Raw genomic sequence first — 20,079 nt, forward strand, 5'->3', positions numbered from 1 at the left:
TTGTCTGTTACATGTATGCCATGTTACGAAATATTTTCTATTCCAGTTATGTCCCAAAAGTATGTCATGACTGTCGTCTTACATTCACGTCACGTTACACTACGTCATGACTTGTCTTTTCATATTCATGTCATCCCGTCTCAAATACAGTTTGTGTATCTCAAGAACATTCTTGTTAATTTATTTATGTTAATCACGACCCTAAGCACTAGGATAGGATAATATCCTAGTGTAACTCGTTTGTTCACGTTGGAGTGTTTAAATAGGGTGAAATTTCCTGGGTTGACGAAGTACAGTTAACAGGTTGCGAATGAGGCCTAACTAGCTGGTCACTGGAGCGTGCCAGGCACTAACGCCGATGGAGCCACACTTTATTTTTCGTGTGTCCACAACAAGTGTGGCACAAACAATTCATGGAGCCATAACAACTGTGGAGCATACACATTGATTGTGACACATAGAATACGTGGGGCCACATCAACTGTGGAGTATGTATTAATGCACTCACAGCTGATATAGACACCTGTGTTGTAATGCGATAATTGGCAGGGACACACGGCTCAAGGGGACCCGTGTAACACCCGTATGGTCACTTTTATTAATTAAGTCTATTGAATAAGATTCCAAGTTCATGTATTTCACGTTCAAGTCATGTTTCACATTATGTTATGTTCAAGTTCACGTTCATGTTATGTATGCTCATGGTCATGCTATGTTTCAAGTCCATATCATGTTTCAAGTTCACGTTCATGTCAAGTTATGTTCACATTCATGTTATATCATGGTCACGTTCACGTTATGTCTCAAGTTCACGTTTATGTTATGTGATGCTCAGGTTCATGTTATGTTCAAGTTCATGTTCAAATTATGTATGTTCACGTTCATGCTATGTTTCAAGTTCACGTTCATGCTATGTTGCTAGTCCATGTTATATTTTAAGTTCACGTACATGTCACGTCACATCAAGCTAAGTTTCAGTTTCAGTTCAAGTAATGTCATTTATGCCATGCTATATGCCAGGTTATGTTATGCTTACTTACAATTTTGATTATGCATTCATACTTTTACTGCCATGCATGCATCATTAACCTGTGTGGAAGTCTCCTGTTAACTTGCTAAGATTTGTAATCAAATCTCACCGTGGTAGTTCCAACCACCATTCCCCTCGAATGGTAGGCGATGTGTCAGGATCAGAGCAGAGAATAGACACTAGCAGACTGGAGGAGGTTAACTAGAAGCCGTAGACGCAACGCGAAGCTTGTAGCCTCCGTAGTTAGGTCTTCGGTAGTATACCGGCATGGTTAGTCGAGTTACGCGAGTTACTCAACAAACTAGCCCAACAGTATATTTTGGCAAAGTAATTATGGAGCCAGGTCTCCGTTGTTTTTAGATTACAGTCTTCTGAGACTGTGTTGTAATCGTGGATGTTTATTTTATTAAGTATGCATGGATTATGTTTTAACTACTTGGGATATTATAAGTTTGGTGCATAATATTGCTAAAAAAAAAATCTACTACGAATATTGCATAATGCTAGATGCATGTTAGGAACATTGCATCTTATATGTCATAAATGGGGGCAGGTAACCTTGTGTTGCATGTTCCAATACTTCAGATGTCTGTCCGATCCCAAGCGGAATCTGGAGGTGTCACAATTATTATTAGAAAGAATAAGTAGGAGGATAGTGTAATGGGAGAGAGATGCAAAATCATAATCCAAACAATATTTTTCTTCTCCTATTCCTTTTCGGGAGGATTACTCCCCTTGAAGTGAGTAAACTAGTGAGAAATATTATCAAACAGTAGAGGTGTGTTACCAGAGACTTCCCCCAAGACCTTAATGAAGAAAAGATGGTTGCCTTGAGTTTCCTCGAACTCCCTCGGGATAACTTTAAGTCACGCTCGAGGTTCCTGATACACGATCGAAGTGAAGGTAATAGAGAAAGAAGGAAGCTTTTTGGGCAAAGGGCTAATTTGGTTACACAAAAGCAAATGATCTCATCTCATATAATCATTATAACTTTCTCAAATTTCCACATAACATATAATAAATAATTCAACTTTTTCAAATCTCAAAATAAAAATTATATTATAACAATATTTTATTCAACTTTCAACAAAACATCTCATCTCATCTCATCTTAATTGCGTAACCAAACGAGGCAAGTGTCAAGGGTCAAGACAGAGGGGGAACTTGGAGGCCTAAAGGGGATCTGGCACTGTTGGATGAAGCTAAGGGTTAAGATTAAGGTGTCGTTTGGATAGTGAATTGAGATGAGATTAGTTGTAATGAAAGTTGAAAATTAAATAAAATATTGTAAAAATATTATTTTTAATATTATTATTCTTTTAAAAATTGAAAAAGTTGAATTGTTTATTATATTTTGTGTAAAAATTTAAAAAAATTGTAATAATAAGATAAGGTAAGATGAAACAATTTCACTATCATACTAAATACAAGAAACCCTAAATAGTAAATAACTTGTAAGGAGGACACGTGGGCTTAGAAGTGGTGGTGACTTAATAAATACAGTACTACTATTTCCATTTCAGTTAGTTTCATTTTGGTAACAGTCGGTAAGATTACTATTGTTAGAAGTTTGTTTTGAGATTCTGGTATGAAGGCACGAGACACTAATTCTAGTGATGTTGAATATTATTACAAATTTCCCTTTCCTTATTCTCAATGAATTTTCTCTCTTCCTTCCTAGGCTTTATCCAAAATTTATTTGTGAATTGAAATAAATTCAAAATATTTTCACCAATCAATTTCTACCTTAAGATTTACCTAAGATTTAGTTTTCCATAGAAGAACTAAAAAATCAAAAAGGTATTTTTTTTCTTCTCCAGAACTATGCCTCCTCCTTCCAAAAACTCATAGTTTCGTGCTAATGATATGCTTATATAGGGTAGGAAAGAAACCCTAATGTCTTCATGATTTTCGCATAAAAAATGCCTAAATTTTAGGACTCAACTTGGCAGCCACGTACACGCTTCAGGAGTTCAAATTTATAGCCTTTTAAGATAGCTTTCCAATGCATTAAGAATCGCATTAGTCGGATGTGTGAGTGGAAAGTTATGACCAAAACACTAAGGTATGTCTAGGTTGTCTCCTAGAGTGTTTTGGACTCTGACTTCTTGCAGTTTCCTTTGGTGATTTGTTTCTTTTTCTCTTAATCCGAATTATTTTCAAACTCCATTATTTTCCTTATTTGAAGAGTCCTACACTCGTTGAAAGTTCTTAGGTTATTCCAACGTCTTGCCCACTTAAAAGTCATTTGAATTTGACTTGACTTTGACTTGCTCTTTTATAGACCCTAAAATTAAACATAAAGATCTGCTTAGGAGTATTCCAAAGTAAACAGAAGCTCAGTTCAAGAATACACATTAATTCTTATTATTTCTACTCACATTGTAGCATTTTAATCCAATAATAAGGTATTTAGAGTGTACTTTTATACATTTATCACACCTCCCAACTTGCTTATTGCTAGACTCTAGCAATTTTCATGCAAAAGAGATGAAAGAGACTAAAGAAAATCACTAAAATAACCCATTAATTCATATTTTTCAGATTCATATATCAAAACAATCTAAGGAATTAAATAACTCCATCAAGATCAATCCACCTATAGCAATTCACAGAGTGTGTGTGTGTTCTCCAAGCCATAACCGTCTTACCACTAACCTTGACACATGCAACATCAAGAACGTTTCAAGCAAAAGGTTCAACTCCATAACTCACGGGTATAATAGTGTTTCATCTAAGGGTTCTCTCTATGGAGTTGAGAAGTGGCGTACACACAATCACATGGAGATTTAGGTAATTATGAATAAGCAACAAGCAAACATTGATCTTATGATATGAATACTAACAAATGAGAATATTTAACTGTTATTTTCACAGGCTTACTTGGGATCAAAACGATCAAAACAAAAGGTTGTAATGTGGCTTAGGTTAGGCTATGTGAAAAGAAAAGGAAAATGATTAAAAAACTTCCAAGTACATACCTAAAGAATCTTATTAAACATCTAAATAAAACACATTCCTCACTTGATGTACTCTTATGCCTTTTATATCATCAAATAATGCCTCTTTTTCTTTTTTCTGTTTTTCTTTTTTAAAACAAATTTGGTAAACAATTATATGCCATCCTGGTATTTTGCTATTTCTTTCCAACTTTGGTATTTTTGCCTTGGAAGCTAACTCACTTGAACAACTAGTAACTCGTGTTCTTCCATTTGTTTTTATTCTTTGAAAAGAAATAAATTCCACATCTAGTACACACTTGAAAGGAAAAAGGGTAGAAAAAATTAGTGCATAGTTTATACTCCAATGTGGAGAGGTATAGATAATGTAGGTATATGAAGGAAAAAAAGAGAGGCTATATGTGTTTCTTGGCTCAAAGTTGGCTACAAGGGGTCTATAATTCAAAGGGTTGGCTTGAAAGGCTCAAACGTTAATCCTAAATTGACTTTCGTCATATCCTAAGTATATCCGTCGTCATACCACAAACCATAATGATATTCTCAAAAAAAGGGTCCAATTCAAAAAATCAATGAATGCCTATCGCATTTTTCAGCATTTGTTGGCTCTCAATTCTCTCCAAAACTTACACATAAAAGACTTATGCAAAAGAGTTCTCTAGATATATGTGACAAACCACCATCTTACCACAAAGCTTGGGATGAGTGCATTAGAAATTCTGTTAATACCTCAGCATAATGATCAAGATGGGGTTTGTTGAATTCACTAAGATAGAAATGTATGAGAATGAGTACACATGTGAAAGGATGTACGTTTGATGCTAGTTAAAAAAAAAATTTTGACACATGTAAATGTGTCACAAAGTTCCAACAAGTATTTGTAAATGCATAATGTGCACCACCCCGCAACTTAAACGAAACATTGTCCTCAATGTTTAAGAATCAAAATTGAATGGAGAGTAACTAGAGAGGGTAAAATATACCTGATGTGTGACATGGGCAGTTTGGTAAGTATAAGAGATGCCAAATTGAAATGATAAAATGACATTATCCTACAAATAGAAAACAAAGAAAACAACAACAAACAAAAACGAATGAAATGAAAAGAAAACAAAAGAAAAGAAAACAAATAAAAAAAAATATACTTGCATGGTGTGGTCAAGGTTGATCGACCAGGTCTGCAAGTGGAATGTCTTCAACTTCAGACACTTGTCTACCAATAAGAATTTTAAGGCTGACCATTTACTTTAAAGACATGGCCATCCCTAGGGTCCTCTATTTCTACGGCCCCGTTTTAAAAAACATGCTTTACTACAAAGGGGCCTTCACTACAAAGGGGCTGGTCCACCTAGATCGAAATTTTCCTGAGTGCTTGTGAACTCTAGAATCGTATAAGTATAATTAGTTATTAGGCTTAAACGTTTTCCTAACAATATTTTTTTATCATAAAACGTTTTCATTTTAGCCTTATAGATTTTAGAATTCTCATAAGTATCATTTCTCAACTCCTTTAACTCGATCAACTGAAATTTCCTAAGCTTACTTGCATTCAATTTTGAAGAAATACTAACGGGAGAAGTGTCATCTAGGTCGAGAAATGCATGCTTTTAAACCTGAGGGCGGCGGTTTCAATTCCAATTTGGGACTATCCACGCTTGAAGGAATTTGTTTTTCACTTTTCTTAGGCAACTCCTCAAATTTCGATTACCAAGCCTGTGTTCTATAATCCTGAGTTTCATAAAAAATAGCACAAGTATCAACAACATCAGATGAATCACTAATAGTATCAAACTCAGAATTAACAATGAAATATTTAAGGTAATCAGAATCATGAGTTGTGTGAAGTCCCTCGTCTATGAGTGCGTCAATCATGTATATTTGGTGGCACTCGTCATCCTCTATTGGATGTTTTCCAATATGAAAAATATTCACCTCAAGAGTTATATTTCCAAAAGAGAGCTTCATTAGACCATTCCTACAATTAATAAGAGCATTAATAGTAGCAAGGAAATGTTTACCTAAAATTAAAGGGATTTTAGAACTAGAGTCAACAACTAAACTAGTATCAAGGATTAAGAAATCAATAGGATAATAAAACTTATCAATTTGGATCAAAACATCTTCAACTATCCCTTTCGATTTCTTAAATGAATGGTTAGCCAATTGAAGTACAACAGAAATGGGCTTAATTTCACCTAAATCAAGCTGCAAATAAATAGAATAAGGCATCAAATTTACACTAGCCCCTAAATCTAGCAAAGTTTGCCCAAACTCATGATTCCTAATATTACATGCAATGGTTGGATAGCTAGGGTCCTTGTACTTAGGAGGAATTCACTGCTCCATTAGAGCACTAACTTGCTCTATAGGAAATGTTGTCTTCTTAACATGGTGCTTCCTCTTAACTGTATACTAGTCTTTGAGAACTTTTGTATAAGTAGGAACTTGTTTAATAACATGCAAAAGAGGAAGATTGATCTTTACCTGTCTGAGGTTCTCCAAGATTTCATTGCTAGAATCCAAAGTTCGCATACCAAATTTTAAAGCTTGAGAAAATGGTACCTTAACTGGGCTCTTTATTACCCCGGCTTCCTTAACTATGTAAGGTTTTACCACTTCGTGTCACAATGGCATTAACCTCCTTCAAATTTAAATTTCCTTACGCCAAACGTTGACCTTGGGGTGTGGATTGAGCTTGAGAAAGGAACTTGTAACGCTCATTCACACTCAAAGAGTTCATCAACTTGGATACATGACTCTTTATCTCCTTATTTTCCTCAATAACCTACATAATCAAAGACTCAAACTTTTGATTAGTTTTAACCTGTGCCTCAATAAAAGCATGCAAGTATCTTCTAAGGAGTTTCTAGAAGAGGAAGATGCATGATACAATGTATGATAAGTGCTAGGTGGCTGTACAGGTTACTGGTTTTCAGATTTCCAACTAAAATTTGGGTGATTATGCGACCCCGGATTGTAGGTATTGTAGAAAGGTGCAAAAGGGCTTCTTGTACATACCTAAGGAATTACATTGTTCCTCATACATTCCCTTCATTTCAGCAAATGCGGGGCATTCTTGAGATAGGTGATCTACCCACCACACACAAAATACGGTCCAAAGGACTCTACACGAGTCGCCATGTGTGTTGGTTTTAAATCCTTAGTTTTTAACACCTCTAACTCTCTAGTAAATTCAACCACTATTTGGATTTTCAGCAGGCTGCGACCTATTTATACTCTCAGAAGCACTAGGTCCGGTCCAAGTGTGAGCTTTTTTAGCAAGCTAATTGAGCTATTCTATGGCCTTATTAGGAATTTTCTGCAAAAATTCACCATTACATATCATCTCTATGAATTGACGCTCTTTAGGTGTAATTCTTTCATAGAAATAACTAACTAAGTGCCAGTTCTCATACCTATGGTGAGGACACATACTCAACAACTCCTTAAACCTCTCCCACGCCTGATACAAAGTCTCACTATCCTTTTGTGCAAAGGTGGATATTTGCCTCTTCGAAGCTTTGGTCTTATGTTGGAGAAAATATTTGTTAAAGAAGATCTGTGTTATCTCATTCCATGATCCTATTGATTGTGGTCTTAGTGAGTACAACCATCTCTTTGCTCTATCCTTCAAAGAGAAAGGAAAAAACTTAAGTCTCACAACATCATCTGTAGCATTATGACTATGGAAAGTCGCAACTACTTCCTCAAACTCCCTAATATGCAAATAAGGATTTTCATTCTCTAAACCATGAAAGGTGGGAAGTAGCTGTATCATCTATATTTTAAAATCAAGTTGACGAGTGTTGGTTGGAAACATGATGCATGATGGTGTGGCTGTGCGTGTAGGGTGGAGGTAATCCTGAAAAGTTCTAGTGGGATGATCTTCGTATTCACTCATTTTTTCAGGACTAAATGGATTGTCAAATAAATGATTTAAAAATTTGATTCTAACTCTAGCCCAGACTTACAAACAAATCTACTCAAGGCGTATCTATATCTATGCATGCAAGACAAAAAAATACTAAAAACTAAAAATACTACGAAAAGAAAGACAAAATAATAATGCAGCAAGCTATAAGAGGAAACGAAGTTACCGCCTTTACAAACTGCTAGAATAAATTATGTCTTGTATTGATTTTGCCCAAACTATTACATGGTGGTATAGTATAGTTCAGGGTGTCGATCTACAGGGAGTCAGAAGAAACACTACAAGATGCAAGCTTTAAGGAAAAAGATTAAATGACAATATGACAAGAATATGAAAATTCTACCTAAAGCATGCAATTAAAATGATATTAGGGCATGAATAAAAAGGCAAGTAAAGTTTCGGGTTTCCATCAACCGGATCCAATACTCTGACATTTTCAATCCAAATGACATACACAATTAAGAATTATAGCACCAAATTCCTAATTGGAAGATATGACATTATATTCATCTATTTTCTCAAATTTAATTCTACAACTTATTCTCCCTTTGCAAACCACAATTTTCATATATAGAAATGAATATCAGATCTAGAGACAACATTATGTTCACAAACAATAATGCAGCAAAATATCACATCAATGGCATGAAAAGTCTGTTTAAGTCACAATCATATATTTATAATCTATAACTCAACAAACCATAGCAAGATTTAATATAATTGTCTCAAACTTATAATATCCAAAACAAATATAAAATTCAATCATAGAATCTTAAACAATAAAGCTTAATCTGTGAATTGAAATAAAGTCAAAATATTTTCACCAGTCGATTTCAACCCTAGGCTTTACCCGAGATTTAGTTCTCCATGGAAGAACTAAAAAATAAAAATGGCATTTTTCTCTTCTCCAGAACTGTGCCTCCTCCCTTCCAAAAAATCTTAATTTCGTGCTACTGATATGCTTTTATAGGGTAAGAAAGAAACTCTAATGTCTTCACGATTTCTGCATAAAAAATTACCTAAATTTTAGGACTCAACTTGGCCGCCACGTACACACTTCAGGAATTCAAATTTAGAAGCTCCTTTTGGGGCACAACACCCCTCGGCAACCGAGTGATCAAGACCAAGCTCTTTTTGGGGAGATCCGCACTATAGCGATAGGATTCGCTAGCAGGGGTCTAACAGCGTCCAGTAGAAAGGCTCATGTCTGCATAGCAAGGTATCACGAGGTGTATATTGTGGATAAGCCTCATAAACACCCTAGACTAAATACCACCCCTACCATCTCCCCTAAAGGGATTCTCGGGAGAAGCTATCCAACCCATCGGTGCCATTGCGCTACCAGTCACAGTTGGCCAAGGCGCCCACATAGTTAGCAAGATGACAAATTTCCTGGTGGTCAAAGCTCCGTCGTCTTACAATGCCATATTGGGGAGACCAACCCTAGACGACTTAAAGGTAGTCACCTTTACCTACCACTTGAAGATGAAATTTTTGATAGAAACAGGCATCGACAAGGTTCATGGAGAGCAAATCCTGGTGCGGGAATGTTATGTTCAGGAGCTGAAGGCAGGGGCACCTAGCATGTGTGTTGCAGACAGTCTGGACAAAAGGCCGTCACCCCACCCTTAGTTGAAGTTGGCTAGGACATATAATCGAGTGGTAAGAACAACATGATGCAGGCCGAAGCAAATGAGCCACTAGAGATAGTAGCCTTACATCTAGAACGCCTAAACAACACAAAGAGGGTCGGGACAAGCTCCTGCCAGAACACAAAGAGGCGATGAAACAGTTGCTGATTGAATATCGAGATGTGTTTGCTTGGAGCCACGAAGATATGCCAAGGATTGACAACGCCATCATAGAACACAAGTTGTGCATCAACCCAGAGGCAAAAAACAAAAAAGTGCGCCAAAAGATAAAGTCGTTTAGTACAAAGAAGTGCATGACGATAGTAAATGAGATAGACCGTCTCTTGGCGACAGGATTTACAAAAGAAACATGCTATCCAAATTGGCTCTCCAACGTAGTACTAGTTAAGAAAGTTAATGGAAAGTGGAGAATGTGTGTAGACTTCATTGACCTCAACAAAGCTTGCCCCAAAGATAGTTTCCCACTGCCACGAATCGACGTCATTGTAGACACCCCAACAGGATAGAAAGTTTTGAGCGTCATGGACGCGTATTCGGGGTACAATCAGATCCGAATGAATAAGGGGGATGAGGAGAAGATGACATTCATCACTGGAAAAGGCCTTTATTGTTACCGAGTAATGCCCTTCGGGTTAAAGAATGTCGTGGTGACTGTCAAAGGTTGGTCAATCGGATGTTCAAGGATCAAATGGGCAAGACTATGGAGGTGTACGTCGACAACTAACTGGTGAAAAGTAAGGAGCCTGCCCAGCACCTAGTAGACCTCAAAGAGTCCTTCGTGATGCTTAACAAATACAAGATGAATTTAGACCTAGCTAAGTGTGCCTCCGTGGTCAACTTGGGAAAGTTTTTGGGCTTTATTGTCTTAGAGATAGTATTGAGGCAAACACCGGCTAGATTGACGCCACCTAGCAGGTAAGGTAGCCTCCTTGAATAGATTCATATCAAGCTCTACGGACAAGTGTTTTCCTTTCTTTAGGGTCCTAGGAAAAGCACACCCATGGAATGAGGAATGCGACTGAGCTTTCCAGGAGCTGAAGCAATATTTGTTCAACCCGCCTCTATTAAAACAACCCAATCAATAGAACATCTTATATGTGTACCTGGCAGTATCCCCCTTTGCTGTCTTAGCTATCTTAATCAAAGAAGAAGAAGCAACACAAGCACCAGTATACTACATGAGTCCTGCACTAAGAGGCGCCGAGACCAAATACACGCAGATGGAAATGTTGACATTTACACTAGTGACAACCGTCAGGAGGTTACAACTGTATTTTCAGGCCCACTCAATAAACGTATTTGCGAAGCATCTCATCAGGAGAAAACTACAGAAGCTGGATAGTTCAGGAAGATTGGTTGCATGGTCAATAGAGCTCAACGAGTTTGATATCGACTATGTGCCCAGAAGTGCAGTGAAGTGGCAAGCCCTAGCAGACTTTGTCATTGAATTCATCGATTTTTCTGCAGATATTGAAATGGCATTTCCCAACCGACCTTGGGTAGTGTTTGTTGACGGATCCTCCTGCTAGAAGGGAGGAGGTATAGGATCTACATCGTTGGTGAGGCAGGTCAGGAGTACTACTACATGGCCATGCTTACTTTCAAAACCACCAATAATGAAGCCGAGTATGAGGCCTTAATAGAAGGATTCTCAATTGTGAAGGCTCTAGGCGACAACGAGATCGAAACCAAAGCTGACTCCCAAATAGTGGTAAACCAAGTAAATGGGGTTTATACCACGAAAGGGAAAAACCTGAAAAAGTACCTAAACCAAGTATTGGAATCTGCAACCAGCTCGCTTATGTTAGTCTTGAGCAAGTGCCAAGGGCAGATAACGCAATAGCGGATAGGCTAGCCAAAGCCACCTCTACAAGAGATGACACGGACTTGCCTTGGGAAGTACAAATGAGGGTGATAGAGGTTTCAACAATCGGGGTCCAGGTGAAGCAAGTTGCGCATTCGGGGCCAAAGTGTGCTAAAGAAATATTGGAGTACCTAGATATAGGGAGGCTCCCAAAGGGGAAGGAGTCGGCAAGTAAATATCAGCACAATTTATAAAATTTGATGGAATCCTGTACAAGAAGGGCTTCACCGCCCCTACTAAGGTGCATCTCACCCGAGGAAGCGCAATATGTCTTGGTAGAAATACACGAAGGTGTCACGGCAACCATTCGTGTGGGAAGATTTTAGCAAGGAAAGCCCTCAGGGCGGGCTACCATTGGCCCAACGCCTTAAGGGACGCCAAACAATTTCAAAAAATTGCACTCAATGCCAAGTCTACCACTGTCCGCCTGAGAAACTGCTCTCCATCACTCCCCCATGGTCGTTTGCCCAATAGGGGTTAATCTGGTCGGCCGCCTTCGACCAGGGAAGGGTGGGGTAAAGCACATAGTTGTCATAGTAGACTACCAAACTAAATGGGTGGAAAAAGAGCCTCTCGCAACCATAACAACAAAGACCATCACCAAATAACGGGAATAAGTTCGACTCGGAGCATTACAAGGAATGGTGCTGGGAGTTGGGCATCCAGGTAAACTAGTTGTCGCTAGGACATCCACAAGCCAATGGACAAGAAGAGTCAACAATAAGTCCTTACTCGGGATCCTAAAATAGAAGCTTGGCAACAAGAAGGAAGAATGGGTGGAAGAGCTCCCAGGAGTTCTGTGAGCCTATAGGACAACTGCAAAGACCCAAACATGCGAGACACCATTGACCCTGGCTTTGGGAGCGAAGCAATTGCTCCTGTAGAAATCGGCTTGCCCACATACTAGACTAGCCACTTCAACCAAGCTGAAAACAACAAAGAACTCAAGGAAGACCTTGACCTACTAGAGGAAAAGAGGGAAGAAGCGGAGATTCAAAACATCCTCAACAAGCAAGTCAAGCCCAGGTCCTTCAAAGTGGGTGACTTGGTGCTTAAGGAGACAGGAGTGACAACCCAAGACTAGGAGAAGTTCGGCCCACGATTGGAAGGACCTTACATGGTTGTCGCCTGCAATAGACCAAGTTCTTACCGCCTGAACGATAGTCAGGGAAAGGAGTTGCAGCACCTTTGAAACGCCGAGCATCTAAAGAGGTTTTACCCCTATATATTTTTGCAAAATTTATGTTTGATTGATAAGAGACAAGTTAATATTGGTGGATGGCTGTTTGAATTATGCATTTGCTTACAGTTAGCCACCAATGTTGAGTCCAAAGACTCACAGTGCAACGAATGGGCGTGGAGGTCAGAAGACCCCACGACCCCCCAATTAGCCACCTATGTTGAGTCCAAAGACTCGTGGTGCAATGAATGGGCGTATAAGTCAAAAGACCCCATGACCCCCACACTTAGCCACCAGTGTCGAGTCCAAAGACTCACAGTGCAACGAATGGGCATGGAGGTCAAAAAACTCCACGACCCCCATAGTTAGGCACCAGTGTCGAGTCCAAACACTCACGGTGCAACGATTGGGCGTGGAGGTATGAAGATCATAGGACCCCCACAGTTAGCCACCAATGTCAAGTCCAAAGACTCGCAGTGCAACGAATAGGCATGGAGGTCAGAAGACTCCACGACCCCCACACTTAGCCACCAGTGCCGAGTCCAAAGATTCGCAGTGCAACGAATGGGCGTGGAGGTCAGAAAATCCCACAACCTCTATACTTAGCCACTAGTGTCAAGGCCAAAGACTCACAATGCAATGAATGGGCGTGAAGGTAAGAAGACCCCACAACCTTTAGACTAAACCACCAATGTCGATTCAAAAGACTCATGGATGGGCGTAAAGGCCAAAAGGCCCCATGAACCCTATTGAGTCTGAATGACTCGCATCAGATAGGGGCACATCAACATTGAATCTACATAAAAGGCCAAACCGAGGGCCAAAGTTGTACCAATCTACATAAAGGGCCAAATTGAGGGCCAAAGTTATATCAATCTACAAGAAGAGCCAAACCGAGAGCCAACATTGTCAAGCAAACAAAACATAAGCAAAAGAAGGAGTAAAGTAAACAACATTAACGATGAGGAGGTCGTTCCGTGAGGAGATGCTATTTCAGCGACGACGAAGTCCCGCTAGGCTTGGAGGAAAAGGGCGATGTAGGAAAGACGTCAGGCATGGTGTTGTGCCGAAGGCATCCACAAATTGGCAGGACGATGCCCCAGGTTTGAAGGTGCCCAGGTCCAGCCTCCTCAAGTCGACAAAAGGGTTTGCCAGCAAATGGGCTTGTAAGTGAGCCATACCAGCCCCATAATCGTACAAGAAAGCCCGGCCTCTAATAGCCCTGGTGATGACTACTTGAGGATGCAAACGAATCAACTCACCATTGGCAGAAGCCAATTGGGACTCCAACTCCTATAGCTCCATCTTCTATTCTTTGACTATGGAGTCCAAGCGCATCATGGTTATGCTCATCTTATCCAACGCGGCGTCGGTGTCCTCCCTGTTTTTCTAATAGGCGACAAACCTCGACTCCAACCTTTCATAATTTCCCTGTAAATCGGACACTTGGAGGTTGAGCTGCCTACGCTCCTCTACATGTGACACTTTCACCTCTAATAGCTCAAGGGCAAGTCTCTTGCATTCCTCCTCAGAGGGAGACGATGCCTGGGCAGACTCCCAGCAGCGCTGCTCAGCCTTCGCCTGCAACTGCTGAGAGAAGGCTGGGTAGAAAGCAAGTCAATGCCGGGGACAGGAGATTCTTTAGGCATTGTGACATCTCCGCTACTGGCCAAGAGGGAGGAGGGGGACACTTGGGCGTAGCCTCCTCAACCCCACTTACACTGGCCGCTGTATGAGTTTTCCCTAATGAGGAATGCACCAAAGCCAGAAAAAGGGTGGCTGGAACCCCAACTTAGATACAAATGCAATTTGGCCTTCACCTTGGCCCCTTTCCCCATGGTCGTCAGAACTTTTGTCTCCAACTACATCTTGATCAGCTTCGTCTTCCTCTTCCCTCACCTCTTCTAAGAAGGAGCCACCCCCGTCTCAGGGAGTCATGGAATCTCTATCACCGCTAAAGGAAGAGGGAGAATGGGAGGGAATAGAGACCCTCTCTTGATCTGTCGGCTACGTTTCAGCACCTGAGGTGGTCACAGGAAGGGAACTTGGCGTGGAATCTTGCCCCCATGGGTTTCAACGTTAATTTGGGCACCACCAACTAAGGGATCAGCAACTTCAAGCATGGTCATCCCAGACATGCCCATAGAAAAGGCGTCATAAATGTCTTTAGATATTTCGCTGGCACTGGGAGTTAAAGTCGGGGAGAGAAGGGAATGAAACTCAAAGGGTGGAGTACACACTGAACCAGACCCCTTAGAGGGCAAGTCGAAGTCAAAGGTCGTCACCAGGTCATTAGAGGCTTGCCTCATGAGCCCATTTAGGTTGTTTAACTTACTGAGATTTCAAGTAAATATCACCCTTTGTGGACCCACTATCATTCCACTCGAAATGATAGATGTTGTGTTAGGACTCGAGGAGGAAAAATTGGATGGGAAGGTGGATCCAACTGATTGAGGAGGAGCCAGACCTTGAGAAAAGACTGGACCTTATCCTAATGTTTATAACACTAGTCCTTCATGCTCTAGAATGTATGAAGCAGTTGATCTAGCTTTGGAGACTTTTTATGATGATTAGTTGTACTAAGATTATGCTACCATTTGGTTTGAACTTATGATGGTTATTAATGAATTGGGATGTTTGTAGTTATTCTGGCATAAGTTTTATTTTCACCCTTAATCCACTGCGAATAATACCCATGGGATGTCATTCAATTTTACACGCTCTCGAGTGACCAGAGGAGCTCCACTGAGATAATACCCCATCTCGGCTTAGGGTCATGATACGCACACACCCACACCAAAAATATATTTTCTAAAAAAACCCAATTTTGAGATTACACAGCACAACATAGAAATAGCACAGTTGAATAAATCATGGCAGTTATCAAAAGCAATAATATGCAGATGCATGACAAGCAGTTTATTGGATGGCATGACATAGCACACAATAATCACACACAACAACACAAAAGTCACAAATCCATAGTTTCACAAACCCCAACTACACGCATTTCCCATCCTCCATCCAGCCCTCGGCCCAATTTTTGACAACAACTACGTCAAATAATCTCAACACTTCTCTGGGTTGGAGACCCTTCTCAGCACAACCAGACTGCAACAAATAGCAATAATTTTCATGTTGAAATATCAAGGGTCGTGCTGGAGAGTTAATTACTATGCAGACAGGCAATATTGGAAGATCAAGCACGCGTTGACTTCAAGTGTGCCTCTCAGTTCAAGAGGAAACTGTGAGTGTGTGCATGCATGAGTCGCTACATAGATGGAAATCGAGGTTAGTTAGATATAAACGTGGCCTAAAAACAAGATACGAGTTAAGTGGCAAACAGACTTACTGTTGTGGTATTTAGAGGGGCGGAGCACGGCGGGGCTGTGGCGATAGTGATTAAACTGACTGAGCAGAGGGCTACCGGTGGGGTTTCTCTAGAAGGGGTGGCAAATCCGACATAGGTAGAGGGTTGAGGAGGGGAAGCCCGCGGTGGATGGTGGTGGTAGGCAGCTCCGCTGTGGTTATGAATGACATTGGAATGTTTTAGTTTATTCTGGCATAAGTTTTGTTTAGTCACCCTTATTTCGCTACGGTTATTGCATACTATTAGATGCATTTATAGGATGTATGGCATATTAACTGTCATGAACAGGAGTATGTAACATTGTGTTACATGTCTCAACACTCTAGGTCTTTGTTCCATCCCAAGCGGAGGTTTGGGCTTAACATGGTGGTATTAGAGCAATTATGTATCTGGGTAAAACCATGTGTCTTTAGGAATAATATGCCAAAGTATAGGTTTTGACCTTTGGATTGTGTAGGCTTGAATCTTGTCACAGGAATCGGATCTGATATACGTGCCTCACAGGATTTGAAGAAGAATGGCATGTGAAAGAAGGGAAAGAAACCCTGAAGAGTCTAATGCTCATCAAGATTCGGATCGCTATGTGGACGGAGGACGCGATTTGGCGAACGCAATTCTTCAGATGACGTAAACCATGAAGCAGCAACAAGAGATAATTCTGAAGCAAAACCAACAGTAGCCACACTCGTAGGTTGAAAGGCAGGAGAGGTGAGGTTGCTCGTACAATAAATTTCTAATATACAACTACCCTAGTTTCATGGGAGTCGAAAACCATGAAAGCCAACAAGTGGCTACTAGATCTCGAGAGGACCTTCGAGATCAACGACTATACGAAAGAGCAGAAAGTATAGTACGCTAGGCATTTACTACAGGGAGAAGCTGATATCTGGTGTGATACCAAAATGCAACTGCTGATAAGGGAATTAGGCAATATCACTGCTTTGACCTGGGATAGGTTCAAGGAGGAATTCAACAATTGATTCTTCCTGGAATTAATGAAGACCCAGAAGGCTCAAGATTTTGCCACTTTGGTACAAGACAATCTCACAGTCGAACAATATGTTGTGAAATTCATGAAGCTAGGAAGGTTCGCTTCACATCTGATTGCAACTGAAAAGATGTAGGCCCAAAAGTTCCAAGGAGGACTGCAATGCCCGATTTGCAGTTACGTAGCCAGGTTTTGCATCAACAATTTTGAGGAGTTAATTAACGTGGCTGCAATAATAGAAGTGGATCAACGAAGTGTTGTAGCCTAAATTAACCTAGAGTGAAAAACGACCTCTTCTTTCTTTGCAGGAGGGAATAATGCCAAAAGGAGTATTATATAGGGAGCTAACAAGGGCAAAATCATTATGTCAACCCCACCTACTACCTGTAAGAAGTGCGGAAAGCATCATGGTGGAGAATGTGGAGTAGGTTTAGGAGTATGTTTCTGGTGCAGTCAGCCAGGACACATGATTCAGGAGTGCCCTCAGAATGCACAAGGCCGAAGGAATGCTCCTAAAAATCCACCCAATAAGAGGCCACCTTCCCAAGCTCGCGTACATGTTATCACCCCTGGAGAGATAAATGAGGAGATTCTCGAAGATGAAGAGACGAGAGTCATCACTAGTATTTTTACTTTAAGTACCCCTCTTTAGAAATTAAATTTTATGATTTAGCTGCTAAGTATTTGGTAGACGATTACACATTAGGTAATCGCGCTATACGAATATACGGCTTGTGCTTTGTTTGGCTCCGGCGCTATGAGGTCTTTTGTGTCCATGGTGTTTGCACGCACGTGTAACCTACCGACTCAAGCTATAGTAGTGTCAATTCCTGATGGGAGCACGATCACCTGTACCCGCATGCTGAAAAACTGCCCACTAAGCCTAGGAGGAAAATTGACGAAAGCCAACTTGATCATCTTCAACCTATTAGGATTCGGCACTATACTAGGGATGAACTAGTAATCCAAACATTATGCTAGGATAGATTGCCGTAACAAGGAGATTATCTTTGAAACACCCATAGATGGGCAAATCCGTTATGCAGGAGGGACTGTGAAGGCTAAACCCCTCTTTAATTTCGACTTGCAAGCAAGAACATGCATCACTAGTGGTGCTACGACCTACCTAGCATTCATAGTGGAAGATTTTGGTAATAGTAAGGATATTCAAGGGATACCTATAGTTGAGGAATATCCTGAGATTTTCACTAACGATCTACAAGGATTACCCCCCAATAGAGAAACATAATTCATTATTGAGTTAGGACCTACCACAACCCTTGTCAATAAGGCACCTTATCATATAGCCCCTTTAGAATTGAAGGAGCAAATAGAAGAACTACTGGAAAAGGGATTCATTTGGCCTAGTTCATCACCTTAGGGTGCGCTAGTTTTGTTTGTAAAGAAGAAGGATGTAGCGGAGTATGTTAATAAATGCTCTGTTTGTGGAACAGTCAAGGCAAAACATCAGAGAACCGCTGGTGAGTTGTAGTCACTTCCAATCCCAAAATGGAAATGGGAGGATATATCCATGGACTTTCTACTTGGGCTACCAAGAACTTCAAAGGGAAATAACTCTATTTGGGTCATGGTTGATCACCTAACAAAAAGTGCTCACTTTTTGTCGGTGAAAAATACGGACCCTATGGAGAAGTTAACTCAGTTATTTGTATTAGAAATAGTGCGACTATATGGAGTTCCATAAACGATTGTATTAGATAGGGATACGGGTTTTACCTCTCGTTTCTAGCAAGGCCTTCAGGACGCTTTAGGCATCCAATTGAAATTCAATAGTGCATACATTTTTCATGAAATGAAGGATCAAATCCAGATAATAAAAGAAAGGATGAAGGCTGCCCAAGACAGACAGAAGAGCTATGCTGAACGTCGAAGAAGGAACCTCGAGTTCCAAGTTGGTGATCGTGTCTACCTCAAATTATCACCCATGAAAGGAGTTTCTCGGTTTAGGAAAAAGGAGAAGTTAAGTCTAAGATACGTGGGACCATACAAGATATTGGAAAGAGTAGGAGCAATCAATTATAAACTAGATTTTTTCGCTGAATTCCAAGGAATTCACAACGTATTCCTTGTATCTTCCCTCAAGAAGAGCTTTGAGAAACAGAGACCAATAGTTGTAGATACGAAGGATATTTTGCTACAACCTGACCTAACTTATGAAGAAATTCCTGTTCAGATCACAGATTGGAAGGATAAGGAACTATGGAATCGGAAAAATCGTCTAGGTAAGGTTCTATGGTGGAATCATGATGTTGAGGAAACTACTTGGGAGAAGGAAGTCGATGTGAGGAACAATGGCATCCATATTATTTCATCCTGTGACCCGCATTTCTCTCGTTGTTTACAATTGCACCATGGCCAAAAATGGTAGAGTCACCCAACAGACATATATGACCCCTAGTCGACTTTGGAGGCTTAGAGCTGAGCAGCAACATAGACGACTAAACCATATGATTGATACATTTTGGACTCAGCAAGAGAGAGGTTGGAGTATGATAGGACTCACATCCTTGACAATGACGGGAGAGGTAATGTCTGTATTAGAAGAGCCCTTCCACATGAAAAGCACCAACCTTATGACCCCATTAGTTGGATGGGAAAGACTAGGGTCCGATGGCTTAGACGCCATATTAGATCGACTCCTCTAGCTACACTAGATAAACCTGAGTCAAGCCAGGTAGTCGAGCAGTGTCAGGCTGAGCAGGAGCCGCTATATCTTGAACCCTCTCCCCTCGACACATCATATTTTTTTGACTCCTCATTGAGTCGCATTCGTTTCTCCGAGGAGGGAGATCCCTGGCTTGAAAGCAAGGAGATTTGACAGTGGAGGAGATTGGAGGAGCGTGTCAATGCGTTCTATGATTTTGAGGAAGAAAAATATTTTAATATAATGTATTAATGTCTTAGAATGATCATTGAAGGTTTGGTTTTGAGATTTGAAGCATGTCATGATAGGTTTTAATTCTATATTGTGTTCATCATCCAATCATGCATGGTTTGATTAAATTATCCTTAACTTATGAAGTTCTGATTTATTTTACTTAGACTTGAAAAATGAGAATTTAGAAAACCTTGTGATTGGGATAAGA

The 20,079-nt window shown here is 40.3% G+C and overlaps 1 protein-coding gene and 1 non-coding gene across 2 annotated transcripts; both read left to right on the plus strand.

The window, feature by feature from the left end:
• The first annotated feature begins 7,401 nt into the window (after positions 1-7,401).
• Positions 7,402-7,508, plus strand: LOC121243784. The gene has a single exon (XR_005936273.1). It is a non-coding gene; the product is annotated as a small nucleolar RNA R71 (small nucleolar RNA).
• An 11,310-nt stretch (positions 7,509-18,818) lies between these two features.
• Positions 18,819-19,361, plus strand: LOC121242256. Its single transcript, XM_041140148.1, has one exon. The coding sequence runs from the start codon at positions 18,819-18,821 to the stop codon at positions 19,359-19,361; it is 543 nt and encodes a 180-aa protein (XP_040996082.1).
• The last annotated feature ends 718 nt before the right edge of the window (positions 19,362-20,079 follow it).

Source organism: Juglans microcarpa x Juglans regia, chromosome 8D, assembly GCF_004785595.1.
Source record: "Juglans microcarpa x Juglans regia isolate MS1-56 chromosome 8D, Jm3101_v1.0, whole genome shotgun sequence".
Classification (NCBI taxonomy): domain Eukaryota; kingdom Viridiplantae; phylum Streptophyta; class Magnoliopsida; order Fagales; family Juglandaceae; genus Juglans; species Juglans microcarpa x Juglans regia.